Below are 23,001 nucleotides of genomic sequence, written 5' to 3' on the forward strand. Positions count from 1 at the left end.
ACTTCTCCTCATAGCCAATGCCCTTGAGATCAGGTAACATGGGCTTGATGGGTCAAATGGCCTCCTTCTGCATTGTAAATTCTATGAACATCCTGGTGAACCTTCTTAATAATTTATTATTGTCACGTGTAGGCTTACATTAACACTGCAATAAAGTTACTGTGAAAATCACCTAGCCGCCTCACTCCGGCGCCTGTTCGGGTACACGAAGGGAGAATCCAGAATGTTCAATTCACCTAACAGCACGTCTTTCGGGACTTGTAGGAGGAAACCAGAGCACCTGGAGGAAACCCACGCAGACACGGGGAGAACGTGCAGTCCCCACACAGAGTGACCCAAGCTGGGAATCGAACATGGAGCCTGGCGCTGTGAAGCAACAGTGCTAACCACTGTGATACCATGCCTTTGTTCTTTGCACTCTCTCCAAACCTTCCATGTCCTTCTGATAACATGGTGACCAGAACTGCACACAATATTACAAATGCGACCTAACCAAGGTTTTATATAGCTGCAACATGATTTCCCAGCTTTTGTACTCAATGCCCCGGCTGACGAAGGCAAGCATACCATAAGACCATAAGACATAGGAGCAGAAGTAAGACCATTCGGCCCATCATGTCCACTCCACCATTCAATCATGGCTGATTTCAATTTACCCGCTCTCTCTCCTTAATTCCTCGAGAAATCAAGAATTTATCAACTTCTGTTTTAAAGACACTCAACGCCCCGGCCTCCACCGCCCTCTGTGGCAATGAATTCCACAAACCCACCACTCTCTGGCTGAAGAAATTTCTCCTCATCTCTGTTCTAAAGTGACTCCCTTTTATTCTAAGGCTGTGCCCCCGGATCCTAGTCTCCCCTGCTAATGGAAACAACTTCCCTACGTCCACCCTATCTAAGCCATTCATTATCTTGTAAGTTTCTATTAGATCTCCCCTCAACCTCCTAAACTCCAATGAATATAATCCCAGGATCCTCAGACGTTCATTGTATGTTAGGCCTACCATTCCTGGGATCATCCGTGTGAATCTCCGCTGGACCCGCTCCAGAGCCAGTATGTCCTTCCTGAGGTGTGGGGCCCAAAATTGCTCACAGTATTCTAAATGGGGCCTAACTAGTGCTTTAGAAAGCTTCAGAAGTACATCCCTGCTTTTATATTCCAAGCCTCTTGAGATAAATGACAACATTGCATTTGCTTTCTTAATTACGGACTCAACCTGCAAGTTTACCTTTAGAGAATCCTGGACTCGGACTCCCAAGTCCCTTTTCACTTCAGCATTATGAATTTTGTCACCGTTTAGAAAATAGTTCATGCCTCTATTCTTTTTTCCAAAGTGCAAGACCTCGCACTTGCCCACGTTGAATTTCATCAGCCATTTCTTGGACCAGTCTCCTAAACTGTCTAAATCGTTCTGCAGCCTCCCCACCTCCTCAATACTACCTACCCCTCCACCTATCTTTGTATCATCGGCAAACTTAGCCAGAATGCCCCCAGTCCCGTCATCTAGATCGTTAATATATAAAAAGAACAGCTGTGGCCCCAACACTGAACCCTGCGGGACACCACTCGTTACCAGTTGCCATTCCGAAAAAGAACCTTTTATCCCAACTCTCTGCCTTCTGCCTGACAGCCAATCGTCAATCCATGTTAGTACCTTGCCTCGAATACCATGGGCCCTTATTTTACTCCGCAGTCTCCCGTGAGGCACCTTATCAAAGGCCTTTTGGAAGTCAAGATAGATAACATCCATTGGCTCTCCTTGGTCTAACCTATTTGTTATCTCTTCAAAGAACTCTAACAGGTTTGTCAGGCACGACCTCCCCTTACTAAATCCATGCTGACTTGTCCTAATCCGACCCTGCACTTCCAAGAATTTAGAAATCTCATCCTTAACGATGGATTCTAGAATCTTGCCAACAACCGAGGTTAGGCTAATTGGCCTATAATTTTCCATCTTTTTTCTTGTTCCCTTCCTGAACAGGGGGGTTACAACAGCGATTTTCCAATCCTCTGGGACTTTCCCTGACTCCAGTGACTTTTGAAAGATCATAACTAACGCCTCCACTATTTCTTCAGCTATCTGGATTGGATTGGATTTGTTTATTGTCACGTGTACCGAGGTACAGAGAAGAGTATTTTTCTGCGAGCAGCTCAACAGATCATTAAGTACATGAGAAGAAAAGGGAATAAAAGAAAATACATAATAGGGCAACACAACATATACCATGTAACTATATAAGCACTGGCATCGGATGAAGCATACAGGGGGTAGTGTTAATGAGGTCAGTCCATAAGAGGGTCATTTAGGAGTCTGGTGACAGTGGGGAAGAAGCTGTTTTTGAGTCTGTTCGTGCGTGTTCTCAGACTTCTGTATCTCCTGCCCGATGGAAGAAGTTGGAAGAGTGAGTAAGCCGGGTGGGAGGGATCTTTGATTATACTGCCCGCTTTCCCCAGGCAGCGGGAGGTGTAGATGGAGTCAATGGATGGGAGGCAGGTTCGTGTGATGGACTGGGCGGTGTTCACGACTCTGAAGTTTCTTGCGGTCCTGGGCCGAGCAGTTGCCATACCAGGCTGTGATGCAGCCTGATAAAAGTTGGTAAGAGTCAATGTGGACATGCCAAATTTCCTTAGTTTCCTGAGGAAGTATAGGCGCTGTTGTGCTTTCTTGGTGGTAGCGTCGACATGGGTGGACCAGGACAGATTTTGGGAGATGTGCACCCCTACGTATTTGAAACTGCTAACCATCTCCACCTCGGCCCCATTGATGCTGACAGGGGTGTGTACAGTACTTTGCTTCCTGAAGTCAATTACCAGCTCTTTAGTTTTGCTGGCATTAAGGGAGAGATTGTTGTCGCTACACCACTCCACTAGATTCTCTATCTCCCTCCTGTATTCGGACTCATCATTATTCGAGATCCGACCCACTATGGTCGTATCGTCAGCAAAATTATAGATGGAGTTGGAACCAAGTTTTGCCACGCAGTCGTGTGTGTACAGGGAGTAGAGTAGGGGGCTAAGTACGCAGCCTTGCGGGGCGCCAGTGTTGAGTACTATTGTAGAGGAGGTGTTGTTGTTCATTCTTACTGATTGTGGTCTGTTGGTCAGAAAATCGAGGATCCAGTTGCAGAGTGGGGAGCCAAGTCCTAGGTTTTGGAACTTTGATATGATCTCCTTTAGAACTCTAGGATGTAGCCCATCTGGGCCCGGAGATTTATCAATTTTTAGACCTCTTAGTTTCTCTAGCACTTTCTCCTTTGTGATGGCTACCATATTCAACTCTGCCCCCTGACTCTCCTGAATTGTTAGGATATTACTGATGTCTTCTACTGTGAAGACTGACGCAAAGTGCTTATCTAGTTCCTCAGCTATTTCCTTGTCTCCCATCACTAGATTACCAGTGTCATTTTGGAGCGGCCCAATGTCTACTTTTGCCTCCCGTTTGTTTTTAATGTATTGAACGAAACTTTTACTGTCATTCCTAATGTTACTGGCTAGCCTACCTCCATATTTGATCCTCTCTTTCCTTATTTCTCTCTGACTTATCCTCTGTTTGTTTTTGTAGCCTTCCCAATCTTCTGACTTCCCACTACTCTTTGCCACATTATAGGCTTTCTCTTTTGCTTCGATGCATTCCCTGACTTCATTTGTCAGCCATGGCTGCTTAATCCCCCCTCTGATAACCTTTCTTTTCTTTGGGATGAACCGTTGTACTGTGTCCTCAATTACTCCCAGAAACTCCTTCCATTGCTGTTCTATTGTCTTTCCCACTAGGCTTTGCTCCCAGTCGATTTTTGCCTTTGTGGTTCCTCAACTCTACCCACACAGACTCCACATCATCTGACCCCATGTCGTTTAGTGCTATTGATTTAATTTCATTCCTAATTAACAAGGCAATTCTGCCCACCTCTCTGTCTTTTCAATAGGTTGTGAATCCCTGGATGTTTAAATGCCAGTCCTGAACCCCCTGCAACCACGTCTCTGTGATGCCTACCACAACATACCTGCCAGTCACAATCTGGGCCACAAGCTCATCTACCTTGTTCCGTACACTGCGCGCATTTAAATATAGCACCTTTAATTCTCCATTGACCGTCCCTTTTTGTTTTCTTAGTGTGGTGGACCTTGGTTTACTGAGCCTTTCCATACACTGTGTCATATTTTATGAGATGGGGACTATTGTAACCTCTCCTGAGTTCTGTCTTTTCGTGCTTTTTTGTATTCCTAAGCAGTTACGCTTCCCACTGATTACTTTACCTCTTGGTTCCCTGACTTTCCCTTCCCCCCCCCGCCCCCCCCCAATGTCTAGTTTAAAGTCCTATTGACCACCCCTATTTACTCTCTTCGTCAGAACACTGGTCCCAGCTCAGTTCAGGTGGAGACCATCCCAACGGTATAGGTCTCCCCTGTCCCAAACCTGATGCCAGTGTCCCATGAAAAGGAACCCCTCTTTCCCACACCACTCCTTCAGCCACGTGTTAACTTCCCTTATTCTTGCCTCCCTATGCCAATTTGCACGTGGCTCGGGCAGTAATCCGGAGATTATGACCCTTGAGGACCTGTTTTTTAATTTGAATCCTAGCTCTTTATAATCTCTAAACAGGTCCTCTTTCCTAGACTTGCCTATGTTGTTGGTACCGACATGGACCACAACAACTGGATCCTCCCCCTCCCTCTCCAGTATCCTTTCAAGCCGGTGAGAGATGTCCAGCACCCTAGCACCAGGCAGGCAACATACCATGCGGGACTCTTTATCCTGCTCACAAAGGATACTATCTATCCCCCTGATAATAAAATCCCCTACAACTTGCCTATTTGCTCCCTCCCCTTGAATGGCCTGCTGAACCATGGTGCCTTGGTCAGCTGACTCATCCTTCCTGCAACCCTGTTCGCCATCCACACAGGGAGCAAGTGCCTCATACCTGTTGGACAGAGTCAAGGGCTGAGGCTCCTGAGTTCCTGACTGCTGGTTCCCTTTACCTGCCTGACTTGCAGTCACACCCTGCTGTCCCTGGCCTCTAGCAGGATTTAAACTACTTACTCTGACAGGTGTGACTGCCTCCTGAAACAGTGTCCAGGTAAATCTCCCCCTCCCGGATGTGCCTCAGTGTTTGAAGCTCAGACTCCAGCTCATCAACTCTGAGCCGGAGCTCTTCGAGCAGCCAACACTTACTGCAGATGTGGTCGCTGCAGCTCGCAATGGGATCTGCCAGCTCCCACATCAAGCAGCTCAAGCACATCACCTGACCAGCCATCTCTAATTAATTAATTAGTTTAATTTAAGTTTACGAGTTTAGCTGTGTTTTTTTTAAATTTGGGGCAGATTTGCTATCAACCAATCAGATCACAGCTTCCCTCTGACGCCACGTTTGGGGAAAAAAGTGGAAAACAGGAAGTTACCGTTAGGTTTTTATACTCACACAGAGACTGCTCCTCCTCCTCCGAACGGCTTTCGAAACTAGGCCCGAAGAGAGAGAACAAAACAGTAGGGAAAAAGCACCTTCTCCCACTCTGCACCGAATTACCTCACTGCACCAAATTACCAAATTTCAAATTCCCACTCTGGATGTGTCTTACTCACTCAGGCTGTGGCTCTTTGACCTGCGCAACGCCTACCATATGCCTCCTTAATCATCTTGGGGGATGTGGACCTGAAAAAATGCCACTTTTTGGGGGATGTGGACCTGAACTTCCAGGTTCCTCTGAGTGTTAATGTTAATAGGGCGGCATGGTAGCACAGTGGTTTGGACTGTTGCTTCACAGCGCCAGGGACCCAGGTTCGAGTCCCGGCTTGGGTCACTGCCTGTGCGGAGTCTGCACGTTCTCCCCGTATCTGCGTGAGTTTCCTCCAGGGACTCCGGTTTCCTCCCACAGCTCACAAAAGACGTGCTGTTAGACATGCCAAAAGACGTGCTGTCATTTGAACATTCCCTCTGTGTGCCCGAACAGGCGGCGGAATGTGGCGATTAGGGGCTTTTCACGATAACTTCATTGCAGTGTTAATGTAAGCCTACTTGTGACAATAACGATTATTATTATTATTATTAATGTTCCTAAGGTTCTGCCATTTACAGTATAATTCATACCTAGATTTGATCCACCAAAATGCATCACCTCGTATTTGTCTGGATTAAACTCCATCTGCCATTTCTGTGCCCAAGCCTCCAATCTATCTATGTCCTGTTGTATCCTCTGCCAATGCTCGGCACTATCTCCGCCAATCTTCGTGTCATTCGCAAAGTTACTAATCAGACCACCCACATTTTCCTCCAGATCATTTATGTAAACTACAAACAACAGAGGTCCCAGCACTGATCCCTGTGGAACACCATTAGCTACTGATCTCCATTCAGAAAAACACCCTTCCACTGCTACTCTCTAACCAAGCCAGTTGTGTATCCATCTAGCCAGCCCACCACGAATCTTGTGTAATTTTAGTTTTTGTACCAATCTGCACTGTAAGGTTTCTGTGATTATGAAATGAAACATGAACTCTTTCTCTCTCTGCAGACATTCCCTAGCCTGATGAATATTTACAGATGTTTCTATTTGATTTTGTAAGGGCTGCGATGAGTTAGGGATACAAATGCAGCTTTTCAATTGTTTCAGATAATTTGGTGTTATATGCATTTTCACTAATCTAGATAAAGGAACGGTGAGTTTTTGGATATTTTACAGGTCAAAGATGTTGGTGCATCAATGACTATTCATGCTTTTGGCGCATATTTTGGTCTGGCTGTTTCTCGTGTCCTATATAGGCCAGGATTGCAAGCTGGCCATGATAATGAAGGATCTGTGTATCACTCGGATTTATTTGCTATGATTGGTAAGTAAAAATATACAACTTTTGGCAGACATTTTAGAACATAAGATGCACATTCTGCATTAACCTACAAAACGTATATTTCTGATCTATTGTACCGTACTCAAATCTATTGCGACAATCTCTTCTAGTACTACATTCCGTGCCTGCTGTGTTGATTTGATTTTAAATTCTCATCCTCTTATTCAAATCCCCCAATGGTCTCACCACCCCCCCCCTGCCCCCCCCCCCCTGCCCCCCCCCCCCCCCCCCCCGGCCATCCCCCACCCCTCTGTAAACTCCTCCAGACCTACAATCCTTTGAGAACACTGCATACCTCCAATAATGGCTTTTTTGTAGATTCCCCCTTTTATTATCCCACACTGGATTCGTACTTGAAACTATGATGGATTAGTACTTGGAACTATGATGTTGTTGCCATTACAGAGACCTGGTTGAGGGAAGGACAGGATTGGCAGCTAAACGTTCCAGATTTAGATGTTTCAGGCGGGATAGAGGGGGATGTAAAAGGGGTGGCGGTGTTGCGCTACTGGTTAGGGCGAATATCACAGCTGTACTACGGGAGGACACCTCAGAGGGCAGCGAGGCTATATGGGTAGAGATCAGGAATACGAAGGATGCAGTCACAATGTTGGGGGTTTACTACAGGCCTCCCAACAGCCAGCGGGTGATAGAGGAGCAGATAGGTAGACAGATTTTGGAAACGAGTAAAAGCAACAGGGTTGTTGTGATGGGAGACTTCAACTTCCCCAATATTGACTGGGACTCACTTAGTGCTAGGGGCTTGGACGGGGCAGAGTTTGTAAGGAGCATCCAGGAGGGCTTCTTTAAAACAATATGTAGATAGTCCAACTAGGGAAGGGGCTGTACTGGACCTGGTTTTGGGGAATGAGCCCGGCCAGGTGGTAGAAGTTTCAGTAGGGGAGCATTTCGGGAACAGTGGCCACAATTCAGTAAGTTTTAAAGTGCTGCTGGACAAGGATAAGAGTGGTCCTAGGGTGAATGTGCTAAATTGGGGGACGGCTAATTATAGCAGGAACTGAAGAACCTAGATTGGGGGCGGATGTTTGAGGGTAAATCAACATCTGACATGTGGGAGGCTTTCAAATGTCAGTTGAAAGGAATTCAGGACCGGCATGTTCCTGTGTGGAAGAAGGATAAATACGGCAAATTTCGGGAACCTTGGATAACGAGAGATCTTGTAGGTCTCATCAAAAAGAAAAAGGAGGCATTTGTCAGGGCTAGAAGGCTGGGAACAGACGAAGCCTGTGTGGAATATAAGGAAAGTAGGAAGGAATTTAAGCAAGGAGTCAGGAGGGCTAAAAGGGGTTACGAAAAGTCATTGGCAAATAGGGTTAAGGAAAATCCCAAAGCTTTTTACACGTACATAAAAAGCAAGAGAGTAGCCAGGGAAAGGGTTGGCCCACCGAAGGATAGGCAAGGGAATCTATGTGTGGAGCCAGAGGAAATGGGCGAGGTACTAAATGAATACTTTGCATCAGTATTCACCAAAGAGAAGGAATTGGTGGATGTTGAGTCTGGAGAAGTGTGTGCAGATAGCCTGGGTCACATTGTGATCCAAAAAGACGAGGTGTTGGGCGTCTTGAAAAATATTAAGGTAGATAAGTCCCCAGGGCCTTATGGGATCTACCCCAGAATACTGAAGGAGGCTAGAGAGGAAATTGCTGAGGCCTTGACAGAAATCTTTGGATCCTCACTGTCTTCAGATGATGTCCCAGAGGACTGGAGAATAGCCAATGTTGTTCCTTTGTTGAAGAAGGGTAGCAAGGATAATCCAGGGAACTACAGGCTGGTGAGCCTTATGTCAGTGGTAGGGAAATTATTGGAGAGAATTCTTTGAGGCAGGATCTACTCCCATTTGAAAGCAAATGGACATATTAGTGAGAGGCAGCATGGTTTTGTGAAGGGGAGGTCGTGTCTCACTAACTTGATAGAGTTTTTCGAAGAGGTCACAAAGATGATTGATGCAGGTAGGGCAGTGGATGTTGTCTATATGGACTTCAGTAAGGCCTTTGACAAGGTCCCTCATGGCAGACTAGTACAAAAGGTGAAGTCACACGGGATCAGGGATGAGCTGGCAAGGTGGATACAGAACTGGCTAGGTCATAGAAGGCAGAGAGTAGCAATGGAAGGGTGCTTTTCTGATTGGAGGGCTGGGACCAGTGGTGTTCCACAGGGATCAGTGCTGGGACCTTTGCTGTTCGTAGTATATATAAATGATTTGGAGGAAAATGTAACTGGTCTGATTAGTAAGTTTGCAGACGACACAAAGGTTGGTGGAATTGCGGACAGCGATGTGGACTGTCAGAGGATACAGCAAGATTTAGATCATTTGGAGACTTGGGCGGCGAGATGGCAGATGGAGTTTAATCCGGACAAATGTGAGGTAATGCATTTTTGAAGGTCTAATGCAGGTCGGGAATATACAGTGAATGGTAGAACCCTCAAGAGTATTGAAAGTCAGAGAGATCTAGGTGTACAGGTCCACAGGTCATTGATAGGGGCAACACAGGTGGAGAAGGTAGTCAAGAAGGCATACGGCATGCTTGCCTTCATTGGCCGGGGCATTGAGTATAAGAATTGGCAAGTCATGTTGCAGCCCTATAGAACCTTAGTTAGGCCACACTTGGAGTATAATTTGGGGCAGCACAGTAGCATAGTGGATAGCACAATTGCTTCACAGCTCCAGGGTCCCAGGTTCGATTCCGGCTTGGGTTACTGTCTGTGCGGAGTCTGCACGTCCTCCCCGTGTGCGCGTGGGTTTACTCCGGGTGCTCCGGTTTCCTCCCACAGTCCAAAGATGTGCAGGTTAGGTGGATTGGCCATGATAAATTGCCCTTAATGTCCAAAATGCCCCTTAGTGTTGGGTGGGGTTGCTGGGTTATGGGGATAGGGTGTGGAGGTGTTGATCTTGGGTAGGGTGCTCTTATCCAAGAGCCGGTGCAGACACGGTGGGCCGAATGGCCTCCTTCTGCACTGTAAATTCTATGAAATTCTATAATGTTCAATTCTGGTCACCACACTACCAGAAGGATGTGGAGGTTTCAGAGACGGCGCTTGCAAGGATGTTGCCTGGTATGGAGGGCATTAGCTATGAGGAGCGGTTGAATAAACTCGGTTTGTTCTCACTGGAACGACGGAGGTTGAGGGGCCACTTGATAGAGGTCTGCAAAATTATGAGGGGCACAGACAGAGGGGATAGTCAGAGGCTTTTCCCCAGGGTAGAGGGGTCAATTACTAGGGGGCATAGGTTTAAGATGCGAGGGGCAAGGTTTAGAGGTGATGTACGAGGCAAGTTTTTTACACAAGAGGGTAGTGGGTGCCTGGAACTCGCTACCGGAGGAGGTGGTGGAAGCAGGGACGATAGTGACGTTTAAGGGGCATCTTGAATGGGATGGGAATAGAGGGATATGGACCCAGAAAGTGTAGAAGATTTTAGTTTAGACGGGCAGCATGGTCGGCACGGGCTTGGAGGGCCGAAGGACCTGTTTCTGTGCTGTACTTTTCTTTGTTCTTTGTTCTTTGCTCTGGTGGCTATATCTTCAGCTGACTAGGCCTTAAGATCTAGAATTACCTCTCCAAACCTCTTTGCTTCTTTGTAGCTCTCTCCACCTTTGAGATGATGCATTAAACTTAACTTATTGATTCAACATTTGGCCTCCTCTCCTAATGTCAATTTTATGGCCCTATATTAATGTTGTTTGTCTACTGGCCACTGAAGCACTTTGGGACATTCTTCTACAGTAAAGTTATTATGTAATTGCAAGTTGTTATTGTTTATTTGATGACTCAAATATGAAGCCAACGTGTATTGTCCAAAGGCTATAGTTACTTTGGCAAAAAATAGGGAGTGTGGGAAAAACTCAGCATCTGGGGCAGCATGGCGGCACAGGGACGGCACAGTGGCATAGTCATTAGCACTGCCCCTTAGTTTGCCCAGGGATGTGTAGATTAGTTATGGAGTTCTACAGCAGGGGCGTGGGCTTGGGTGGAGTCCACTTTCAGAGGGCCGGTGCAGATTTAATGGGCCGAATGGCCTCCTTCTACACTGTAAAGAGTCTATGATTCTATGGATAGAGAAAGAGAGGACAAAATTATCTGCTGCCCACTGCTGGAAGCATATTTCCCAATGCAGCAGAGAATCAGGGGTGCAATTCTCCGCTCCCGCGACTAAGTGCCCACGCTGTCGTGAACGCCGTCGAGGTTCACGACGGCGCGAAACAGCCCCGATCTTGACCGATTCAGGGGCCAAAAATGGGCTAGGATCGGGGCTGCGAGAAACTCGGGGGGCATGACGCGAAAGCAGCGTCGTCAGCGCGCGCCGGGCATTGGCGCCGCAGAAAAGCGGCGCCGCGTCATCCGCCGCATAACTGGCATCACCCGCGCATGCGCGGGTTGGCCGGTGCCAGCCAACGCCAACCCGCGCACGCGTGGTTGCCGTTCTCCCCGAGGCCGCCCCACAAGAAGATATCGGGTGGATCTTGCGGGGCGCGGAGGAAAGGAGGTCCTCCTTCAGAGAGGCCGCCCGCTGATCGGTGGGCACTGATCGCGGGCCAGACCCCTTTTGAGTCCTACCCCGGTGAAAGAACACCCCTTGCCCCCCCCACAGGCCCCCCCCCCCCCCCCAGCGTTCCCGCCGGCAGCGACCAGGTGTGGATGACGCCGGCAGGAAGCCGTCGTTTTGGGCAGGCCGCTCGGCCCATCTGGGCCGGAGAATAGCAGGTGTAGCGGAGAATCGCCATTTTGGGTGCGCCGCGCAGAACTCGACGGGGCCGTTCTCGCCGCTTGAGTGAATCGCGGGAGGGCGTCGGACCAGAGTCGCGGGGAAAAATGGCGCGCCAGCCGATTCTCCCAACCGGCGCGGGAGTGGAGAATTGCGCCCCAGGAGTCAGGGGTAAAAACGGGATTGGTGCCCCCCCCCCCCCCATTTACGATGTTCTGCACCCCCCCCCCCCCCCCCACTAGTGGTAGATTCGGGATTCTCACTCACGCGTCAGTGGGAGACAGCAAATGGGTCTTAATGGCCCATTTGCATCCACTTAGCGGGCTGGGCACCAGATTCTCTGGGCCTTCGCGATTCTCTGGTCCTCCAAGCCAGGAATCATCTGGGCGTGAACTACAACAGGCATGGATAAACGTTGTCCTGACGTGGTGCGCCTTGCCGTGCGCCAAAAGGGTAACTCCTTAAGGGGGTTGCCCCCCAAGGCCACCCGAGGGCCACCCTCCCCTCCCCCCCCCCCCCCCCACAATTCCAGACATTTCCACCCCACCCTCACCACATCCCCACGGCCCCCCAAAGACCCCCTAAATAAAGAAACCCCTAAAGATGCCCTAAACAAGGGGACCTCCCCACAGAGACCTCCTAACTAAACGGACGCCCAGAGACCCGCTAACTAAAAGAACCCCCCACAGAGATCCCCTAACTAAAGGAACTCCATCACAGATCCCCACCCTCCCCACAAAAGAGAGCCCTGTCTGCAAGCTAGATAGCAATTCAGCCAGGGTCATGACAAAAAAAACTTTTGTAACATTCATGTGGTCTGCTGGCTCAGACAGAGAAAGAACCATGTGTCCATTCCTGGAAAGAGGAAAGCAGTTACTTTATGTTTAAACCCCTCAGATCCTCTACTACAAGCCATTGGATCATTTCTCTTAGTGGGCTGTGATTGACAGCTTCCACAAACACAACTGTGAACCTTGCTTCATTGATCTCTATTCATGGGGTAACTCTGAAGTGCTGTATACACAATGTTTACAAACATCAACCATTTCAAAGGGATCTTAAACCACCTTGCTGGGCAGACATTTTTTTTTTAGAAAACATTTTCTTGAGGCATTTATAATTTTATCATTTTAACATATCAACATTCTAAATAGCAGAGCGATCCAACACCCACAAAAACTCCACAGTAGCATGCCTAACCTCCCCCCACCCAACTCCTAGCTACCCATACATTAGATTCCCTGCCCTTATTCTCCACTCCATTGCCTTCCCTTCCCCCCCCCCCTCCCATTCCACCCCACCCCCCTTCTGCTGACGGTCGGATTTCCTTCAAGAAGTCGATGAACGGCTGCCACCTCTGAGCGAACCCCTGTATTGAACCCCTTAAGGCAAACTTAACCTTCTCTAACCTGAGAAACCCCGCCATGTCACTGGCCCATACCCCCAACTTTGGAGGTTCCGAGTCCCTCTATCCCGGCAAATTCCCTCTCTGGGCCACCAGGGAGGCAAAGCCCAAAACGTCGGCCTTCCTCCTCCCCCCCCCCCCCCCCCCGGACTCCCGGATCTTCCGACACTCCAAGTATTGCCACCTCTGGACTCGGAGTCACCCTCCCTTCCAGGACCTCTGACATCTAAGGATCCCTACCAAAGTCCCCTCCGCTTCGGGCACGCCCAGAACATATGTACATGATTCACTGGACTTCCCCCGCACCTCCCACACCTGTCCTCCACCTCCTCAAAAAACCTACTCATCCGGGCCACAGTCATATGAGCCCTGTGGACCACCTTGAACTGAATCATGCTGAGCCTGGCACACGACGAGGATGCATTGACTCTTTTCAGGGCCTTCTCCCAGAGCCCAACTTCCAACTCTTTCCCCCCCCCCACCCAACTCGACCTCCCACTTCCTCTTCACCTCCCCGATTGGGACCCCTTCCCACTCCATCAATTCCTTATATATTTCTGAGACCCTACCCTCCCCAACCCCTGTTTTTGACATCACCTTATCCTGTAGTCCCCATAGAGGGAGGCGAAGGAAGCTTGGCACCTACCTCCAGACAAAGTCCTGTACCTGCAGGTACCGAAATCCATTCCCACCTGGCTACTCAAACTCCTCCTTTAGCTCCTCCAGGTATTGGAACCCCTCCTCAATGAAGAGATCCCCAAATCTCTCAATCCCTACCCGCTGCCACCCCCATCCAGCTCCCCCGAGCGAACCAGTGATTGTCACAGATTGGTGACGCCCCCTCCAGTCACTAATGCTGCCTCCATTGCCCCCACACTCTCAGGGCTGCCACTACCACAGGGCTTGTGGAGTACCGAGCCGGCGAGAACGACAGAGGTGCCGTTAACAGAGCCTCCAGTGCCCTGACACGATGCCGCCTCTACCCTTTGTCATGATATTCAGATAAACATCATGGTGCCATCACACATACACACTGATGGACAGATCAACGGACCAATCAATACACACGCAACATCACAGCCAATCACAAGCAAGAGCAGACACACTATAAAACAGGGAACACGACACTTCCGATTCATTCCAGCAGGAGACAGCTCACGGCACAGAGCTCACAGCAAGCCACTCAGACATTCACCATGTGCTGAGTGCCTCTCCAAGATAGTGTTAGGGCTGGCTCCACAGGTTAGAGGGTAATGAACGAACCACAGTAACCAGTTTACAAATGTTAATACTGTTAGTAATAAAACTGAGTTATACCTTCCGCAACCGTGTTGGCTCGGCTGTGTAGCAGAGCACCCAACACGACATAGTACCAGGATTGGAACCTAGTACCTGTGAGACCTACCTACACATCCTCAGGAATCCACCATCCTGCGCCATGGACACCATCAGCCCGCCGCAGCCGCTCCAAATCGCTGTAAACCTCGGCGTTAACTGGAAGTTGTTCAAACAACGCTTCCAGTTCTTCCTAGAAGCCACAGAAAGGGAGAATGCTTCGGACACCAGGAAAATCGCCCTCTTCCTCTCCACAGCAGGGCACCACGCCATCCACACCTACAACACCCTGGTGTTCGCGGAAGGTGAGGACAAGACGAAGTACAAGACGGTCCTTCTCAAACTCGAGCAACACTTCAGCGTCGAAGTAAATTAGAGTTTTGAGAGGTACCTCTTCCAGCAGCGCCTGCAGGGTAAGGATGAGCCTTTTCAATCTTTCCTTACATACCTCCGTATCCTTGCGCAGTCCTGTGGTTACGAGGCCACCTCCGATTCCATGATTCGGGACCAGATAGTTTTTGGGACCACCTGGGGTGCCCTACGCCAGCAGCTCCTCAAGACAAAAAGTCTCACCCTAGCCACCGCCATCGAAGCCTGTGTCCTCCATGGAAACGCGACCAGCCGCTACTCCCAATTCCAAGCGGCCGATTCGGCACGGCAGGGGCCCTACGAGGCCGAGCGGGTCCAGTCCATTGAGTTCCTCCCAGCCCGCGGCCCGGACGAGGGCGGCCATTTCGTGTGCTTTTCGCGGCCTCCCACGCTCGTACGCGCCAAAAGAGACGTCGACGCAGAGGGACGTGACGCGCAGGCGCGCTCCACGCAGGACCGAACTGCGCATGCGCGATGGCGCAACGAACGCCATGACGTTACAACGTGTGGCAACTGTGGATCCGCACATTTAAAGCGGCAATGGTCAGCAAAGAACCGACAATGCCTCCGCTGTGGCAAGATGGGCCATTACGTTGCCTGCTGTCGAGCAGCTCAACCTGCCAACGCTCCCCAATTCCAACAGCCTTACAGGGACGTGCGGACCATTCAGCCTCCATACTCCGAATCATACCCGGACGATATACAGACCGGCAATACAGACGACCGGGAAGCCTTCCGCGTTGCGGTCATCGACAGGAACTGGATGTCTCCAAGCAGGACCCACCAGCCGATGTTAGTGCACAGTGTCAATCCGGGTGATGAATGGTGTGCCACCCTAACGGTCAACCCGAATTCGTCGCCCACCTACTAGGCTGGACTTATGAGCCTGTTTGAATATTGGACTCACTAAAAGTTTTATGCCACTATGTTAATAAGTTTCTCTTTTGTCATTACAGGAGTTCGTTTTTGATGCTTGATGTTTACACTTGTTTTGTTGATGGTACAACCTCGTTGCTATGCTGCACCCGACACCTTCCTATGTATATAGTTTAGCCTCATGTACATGTTGTAGATATTGCACACATACACACATTCAGCTGCACTCAGTACACATCTATATTTATTACCACATAGGCACATATTCTTGTAAAAAAGGGGGGATGTCATGATATTCAGATAAACATCATGGTGCAAACACACATACACACTGACGGACAGATCAATACACACGTAACATCACAGCCAATCACAAGCAAGAGCAGACACACTATAAAACGGGGAACACGACACTTCCGATTCATTCCAGCAGGAGACAGCTCAGGGCACAGAGCTCACAGCAAGCCACTCAGACATTCACCATGTGCTGAGTGCCTCTCCAAGATAGTGTTAGGGCTGGCTCCACAGGTTAGAGGGTAATGAACAAACCACAGTAACCAGTGTACAAATGTTAATACTGTTAGTAATAAAACAGAGTTGTACCTTCCGCAACCGTGTTGGTTCGTCTGTGTAGCAGAGCACCCAACATGGCACCCGTTACCACTACCCACTTCCTGACCATTGAAATATTAGCCACACATTAGTAATTAATAAAGTTCAGATGGTCCAGGCCTCCCTCCCCACGCCCCCACTCAAGAAGGACCTGCTTCACCCTCAGGGCTTTCCCAGCCCATATAAAACCCAAGATCGCCGTGTTTATTTTCCTAAAGAATTCCTTGGGGATAAAGATTGGGAGACACTGAAACACAAACAGCAGACTTGGGGGGGACTGTCATTTTCACAGTCTGTACCCTCCCTGCCAATGACAGCGGGAGCACGTCCCACCTGCGAAAGTCCCCTTTCATTTGTTCAATCACCCTGCCCAAATTTAGTTTATGAAGCTGACCCCAGTCCCCTTGCCACCTGAATCCCTGCCCAAATTTAATTTACGAATCTGACCCCAGTCCCTTGCCACCTGAATACCCAGCCCAAATTTAGTTTATCTGGGCAGACATTTTTTATGGTCCTGATTAGGACCGTGGAAATCTTGCCCTAACATTACATATAGAATTAACAGTCCACATATTTTATCCGAAAAATATGTCCCAAGTCAAACCTCGGAAGAGCGCTACCAGATCAGTGTGATGGTTATTAACTTGCACATCACAATCTTGCAAGATTGTTAATTTAGTAACAACTTGAACTAAATTAGGGGGATGTGGGTGCAATGATCTGGGAACTGAACTGACATTGCCAGATACTGCCTACAAACAAAACAGATTTTATCCCATACGGTTGAGCTGCTTTTGAACTCATATTCGAACCACTTGTTCACCTAAAACATATATGTGAAATTAAGTAATTAATCCATTTTGTTGGACCGGCTGTTCCTAGATAGTGCTGGTACAACAATTAGATAATGCTCAATGCTAAAGGTACCTCTGCCAGTTCTTTTTTATTATTTTAATATATGTTGAAGGTATTAACCTCGGGAGGACCGTTAACCTTCAACATAATCAATAATGTAAGATTTATTTTTGCCACATTGACTACTGTTGTTTTTAAAGCTCCAATATAACTACATATTGTTCTAAATATGTTACAGGTACTCTTTTCTTATGGATGTTTTGGCCAAGTTTCAACTCCGCCATAGTAGAAAATCCTGATGGACAGTACCGAGCCATTATCAACACTTATTATTCATTGGCTGCATGTGTGCTCACTGCTTATGCCCTCTCTAGCTTGCTTGATAAGAAGGGAAGATTGGATATGGTGAGGATGAATATTTTTATATTTATTAATTTTGCCATAATTACTGACTATCAGGATATCATATTGCTCTTCAATTAGGGATATTTCTGATAGATTACTCCTTCATTAATTAACTTTGAGAAATTATGGGTGGAATCTTGCTGAGCTGTCGGGGATGTTGCCTTCTGGCTGGGAAGCCGGCAAGAGACCTGCGCAGCCTCTTTTTGGGAAGGTCCACCACACCACACACCTATCAGGCAGTGATGAGTCCAGCGCTTCCCCAGGAATCCATTCTTCAGGGGTGGAAGCCTCGCCTACAGAAAGCTGCAGGTCAATCAGAGACTGGCAGCTGTTGTGCTCAGCAGTGTCACTAGGAAGGTTGTGGCCGCTGCTGGAAGGACAGGCACTGGAGTCCCAGGATCATGGAGTCACACAAGCGATTAATGTTTGTGGTGGGGGCACAGGAGGGTTGGTGGCGGCTATCAGGGAGGGCCACACTCCCCCTTCCTTATATCCAGTCCTTCGATCAGGAACTGAGTGATTGAGGACCCCTACCCCCAAGAGAGACAAGATAGTTGCCACAATTTTACCAATCAAACACATTGGATGCCGACAGGCCTGCCTGCAGCTGAGTTAATAACACTGGTGACAGGGTGAAGCCCTTAAGTGGTCATTAATTGGACACTTAAGGGCCCCAATAGTTGGCAGAGCAACAAGGTCAACCATGGTCCTTCTCAAACAGAACTTAATTTTAGCAGATGTGGGAAGGTGTTAGGGCTCTGGTATGTCACTATTCCCCCTAAACAGACATTCTTCCTGTCCCCTAGCTCGCAGCACAAGATTCTGGCCTCGCTTTCCATTTCTTTCACTGTTTGAAGTAGAATAGCTCAGCTATTGACCATAAAGAGGAGTTACTCTATCCATTGTAGTTGCAACAGCAAATATAATAGGAGGAACAATCAATTCATTGGATTTGGAAAACAAATACTGGGTACTCTAAATTTATTTTTTTTAAAAGCTTTAGTACTAATATATCTATTGTATATTGAACCTAGGGAATATGGTGAAATGAAAGTATTATCTATATATTAACAATCTCGTGTAGAGTAAGGAGAAGAAATAGGGGTACATGTCATTTTGGTCATAATATTGTATCAGTACTTGAAACAGTAATTAAATCATAAATCCTAAACCTCGTTGTCACTCCAATTTAGATAGGGTGGCACAATGGTTAACACTGCTACCTACAGCACTGAGGACCTGGGTTCGACCCTGGCCCTGGGTCACTGTCTGTGGGGAGTTTGCATGGGTTTCACCCCCACAACCCAAAGATGTGCAGGTGGATTGGCCATGCTAATATTGCTCCTTAATTGGGAAAACAGTCCAATTTAGTCATCATAGAACAAATTCGGGGAGTTTCCGGCATTTCATTAGTTGTATCAATCTATTTTACTAGTCTTAAAAAACTGCAGTATTCAGTATTCAATTTTCACGAGTTGGAGGAGGGAAGAATTTTGCAGATAAAATTTTCTGCCGAGGGACCAGGTGACATTTCCTAACTCAACAATTGAAGATTAAATTTCCTGTGTGAATGCCTGCTGCTGGGCTTCAGTCAGATTTCAAATTCAACATTAATAAATTTTAGTTTTCAGTCATGCACTTCACTGAGCATTAATGTACATGATAAGGCAGTGCCTATCGTGGCTGAATTAAAAACAAATCAGCGCCTCCTAATTTGTACACCTAAAAAATTTAGATGGTTCATGTTCCGCTGTGTAATATTTAATCCTTTAACATTACAACCCTAACACCTCCCCACATCTGCCAAAATTAGGTTCTGGGTGGGAAGGTCCAAGGTTGAACTTACCGCTCTGCCAACTATTGGGGCACTTAAGTGCCAATTAATGACCACTTAAGGGCCTTAGTCACATATTTGTCCACATTCTTATGGGGGTATATTGTATTTTCTTGGCATTGCTGAACCAAGGTAAAATAGTTGTGATGGGTATTTTGGTCAAAATGATAGCCTTTGATGCAGCCCTTTCTTCTGATTGACTCCTACAAACTGGGTTAATTTTAAATGTGTCAAGGAAGTATTCCTGTGCTTTTTCCCAAATGAAGCTCGTGTTTGTTTCCCTTTGTGCAGGTTCATATACAAAATGCTACTCTGGCAGGTGGTGTAGCTGCTGGAACCTCTGCTGACATGATGATCTATCCCTATGGAAGCCTGCTGATTGGATGCGTAGCTGGAATAATCTCCACAATTGGATTCAAATATCTGACGGTATTTTCTGACCTTTTTGCATTATTGAATCTCTGATTTGGGGGTAGCATCGACCGCACCTTGGCTTTGCATCAATAGACCAAGTTGAAAATCTCTCCATGGGGCAGGATTCTCCGACCCCCTGACCGGTCGGTGACTCCCTGGGGGACAGCCACGAACCCCGCCCCGACGCCGGCTGCCGTGTTCTCCTGCGCCTTTTTTCAGGTGGGGCGGGATTCACACCACGTCGGTCGGGTGTCGTTGGCAACGCCCCCCCTGGCGATTCTCCGGGCCCCGATGGGCCGAGCGGCAGTCTGTTTTTGGCCAGTCCCGCCGGCGTGTATCACTCAACTCACGTACCGGCGGGACCTGACAGGCGAGTCGGCGGGGGTGGTCCTCGGGGGGGGGGGGGGGGGGCTCGGAGGGATCCGACACCGGGTGGAGCCCCCCACGGTGGCCTGGCCCGCGATCGGGGCCCACCGATCTGCAGGCGGGCCTGTACCGTGGGGGAACTTCTTCCTTCCGCACCGGCCCCTGTAGGGCTCCGCCATGGCTAGCGCGGAGAAGAGAACCCCCCATGCGCAAGATCCCGCTGGCCCTTTGCCACATGCGCAAATTCATGCCGTCAGTTCGGCGCCGGCTGCAGTGGCGCCAACCCCTCCGGCGTCTATCTAGCCCCCGAAACTGCGGAGAATTCCACACTTTCGGGGACTGTTGACGCCAGAACGGTTGGTGCCGGTTCTCCCGCCGGCATGGGGACTTAGTCCCCAGAAGGGACAATCCATAAAGGAAAGAGCAAAACCCTGGGCGGGTTTCTCTCAGTCCAGGCCGGGCCGGAGAATCGCTGGGCCGGGCGCGAATCGCACAATCCGACACCGGTTTGCCGATTCTCCGGAGAGCGGAGCGGCGCCAGTCGGGGGCAGCTCTATGCGGCCCCACCGGCAATTCTCCACCCGGCCGGAAAAAAAATCCGAGTCCCGCGGCGCCGTCCACGTGTGGTCTTACCCGGCAGGACCTCAGAGTACATCCATCCGGGGGCGGCCTGGTGAGGGTGGAGGGGGGTCCGACCGATCGGCAGGCCAGCCTCTTGGGCTGGGGGCCTCTTTTGCTCCACGCCGATCCCTGTAGCCCTACGTCGGGGCCGACGAGGAGAAGAGAGCCACCGCGCATGCGCGCATTGGCGCCGGTCGCACTGCGCATGCGCGCATTGGCGCCGGTCGCACTGCGCAGACCCGCGACGCCCCTTGACGCCGGTATTGGCAGTTGGAGCGGCGATGGTCACTCCAGTGCCATGCTGGCCCCCTGTAGGGGTCAGAAACGCTGCTCCTGGGAGCATGTTGATGCCGTCGTGAAACGCGACAGCGTTTACGATGGCGTCAACACTTAGCCTCGGGATCAGAGAATCCCGCCCCCGATATACATGAGTGGTCTGCATCGCAATTCACAACATTCACCAAAAAGTATAAACTAATATTCTCTTTTAAAAACCTAATTGAAATTGTGTATTTTGTAAACTTTGATGCAGATATTTTCTCATAACATCTTTGAAAAAGATAATTGCAATCATGACAGCTGCAAGTAAATTTTATTCAAAATCATTGCAAACCCACTGAATAGGCAAATAAATAAATTAGTGGAGTAGATCGCAACAATTTTATAATATGTTTTGCCCATTCTAACTCCAATATTAGTCCGGAATCTACTGGAAAGATAATCGTGAGTTCATGGTACCCTTCATGATTAATGTGTGAAAAAACCAGCAGTTTGAGGTGAAGAGATAAGATTTGAGAATTGCTGCAAACCACTGGATGGTTTGTGACATTCCGGGTGAGATTTTCCCGGATATCGGCAAAAGATGATGTTGGGCAGGAAAAGTGGCATTGAAGCCACCCACACCAAGGTGGCTTTCTCTGCCTTGTAGTCTGAGATTGTTCAGTGATCGGGATCCACGACATCACTGGCGGGACATCCTCCGATTCCCGTCCACCGACAACTTAGACAGCCGATGATCGGGGCGCTATTTTTAAAGACCGCCCCAGTGCAGAGGGAGCAAAACAGTTTAACCCTTCCTTCACCCTGGCACCGGACAGAATACAGCCTTTTGGCCAATTCATTGGTCACCAGCTCACCAGCGGTTCTTCATCCACCTTCCTCTTCACTTTCAAAAACAATTGATCACTAATTATTTCATTTCCTTTGATATTTCCTTCCTTTACCTTGAAGAAGCACTGTGGGTTTTTAAAAGGATGTGGGTTAATCAACTATTTGCTTGGTGCCATTTCACAGTCGTTGCTGTCCTCATCCTAAATAGCTGATGCCATGCCATTATTTATATCTTCCTTCAAACAGTCAAACTCAGGAAAATATTTGTACTTGAAGTGGATGGCAAGGGCTCTACTGCAAGAGGCTGAAAAAAATTACTTTTATGAAATTCCAATTCACTTTCTTCTTCTGATTTTCTTTCTTCTTCCTTAGGTTTGGAATAATTACTTGCCATCTGTTCAAGATCAGTTAGTAACAGGTCTATTTGGTAATAGTTGTTTAGAAATTCTTCATAATCAGAATCCAAATCAGATTCAGAACTTTCATCTGAATATCAGTCTTATAACTATTAGATTCAAACTCCCTCTTTCTTAGGATCACCTTCAGTCTTGGAGTTCTCAGAATCTGGTTTGCTACTGGATTTTATCTTTGACCAACTTCTGGCGGAATTATTCTCGTAGAGAATATCAGTATCAGCAGAATTAAATTCAATACCATTGTCATTTGATGTGTGATTAATGGGCGGGATTCTGCGAGAATCGGCAGGGCGGGCAACTCTGGCGCAAAGGAGTGGCGTGAACCACTCCGGCGTCGGGCCGCCCCGAAGGTGCGGAGTCCTCCGCACCTTCAGGGGCTCGGCCGGCGGCGGAGTGGTTTGCGCCGGCCGGCGTGGAATGGGCTTGGCGCCATGCCAACGGCGCCGAATGGCCTCCGCCAGACAGCGCGAGTTGGCGCATGCACGGGAGCGCCAGCGTGTGCTGGCATCATCCTCACGCATGCGCAGGGGGGTTCATCTCTGCGTCGGCCATCGCGGAGGTCCACAGCAGCCGACGCGGAGGAATAGAGTGCCCCCACGGCACAGGCCCGCCTGCGGATAGGTGGGCCCCGATTGCGGGCCAGGCCACCGTGGGGGCACCACCCGGGGCCAGATCCCCCCGTGCCCCCCGAGGCCGCCCACGCAGCCAGGTCCCGCCAGTAAGTACCTGTTGTAATTTACACCGGCGGGACCAGCCTAAAACGGGTGGCCACTCGGCCCATTGCGGGCTGGAGAATCACCGGGGGGCCGCTGCCAGCG

At 48.9% G+C, this 23,001-nt stretch overlaps 1 protein-coding gene across 1 annotated transcript in view; it reads left to right on the forward strand.

The window, feature by feature from the left end:
- LOC140410677 (ammonium transporter Rh type A-like) overlaps nt 1-23,001 on the forward strand; it is a 93,457-nt gene that overhangs the window by 37,649 nt on the left and 32,807 nt on the right. The window contains exons 4-6 of the mRNA XM_072499063.1: nt 6,677-6,824; nt 17,256-17,422; nt 19,548-19,685. Of these exons, the coding sequence (XP_072355164.1) occupies nt 6,677-6,824; nt 17,256-17,422; nt 19,548-19,685 (453 nt within the window). The remainder of the gene's footprint in view (nt 1-6,676; nt 6,825-17,255; nt 17,423-19,547; nt 19,686-23,001) is intronic.

This window comes from Scyliorhinus torazame, chromosome 4, assembly GCF_047496885.1.
Source record: "Scyliorhinus torazame isolate Kashiwa2021f chromosome 4, sScyTor2.1, whole genome shotgun sequence".
In the NCBI taxonomy this organism is placed as follows: Eukaryota; Metazoa; Chordata; class Chondrichthyes; order Carcharhiniformes; family Scyliorhinidae; genus Scyliorhinus; species Scyliorhinus torazame.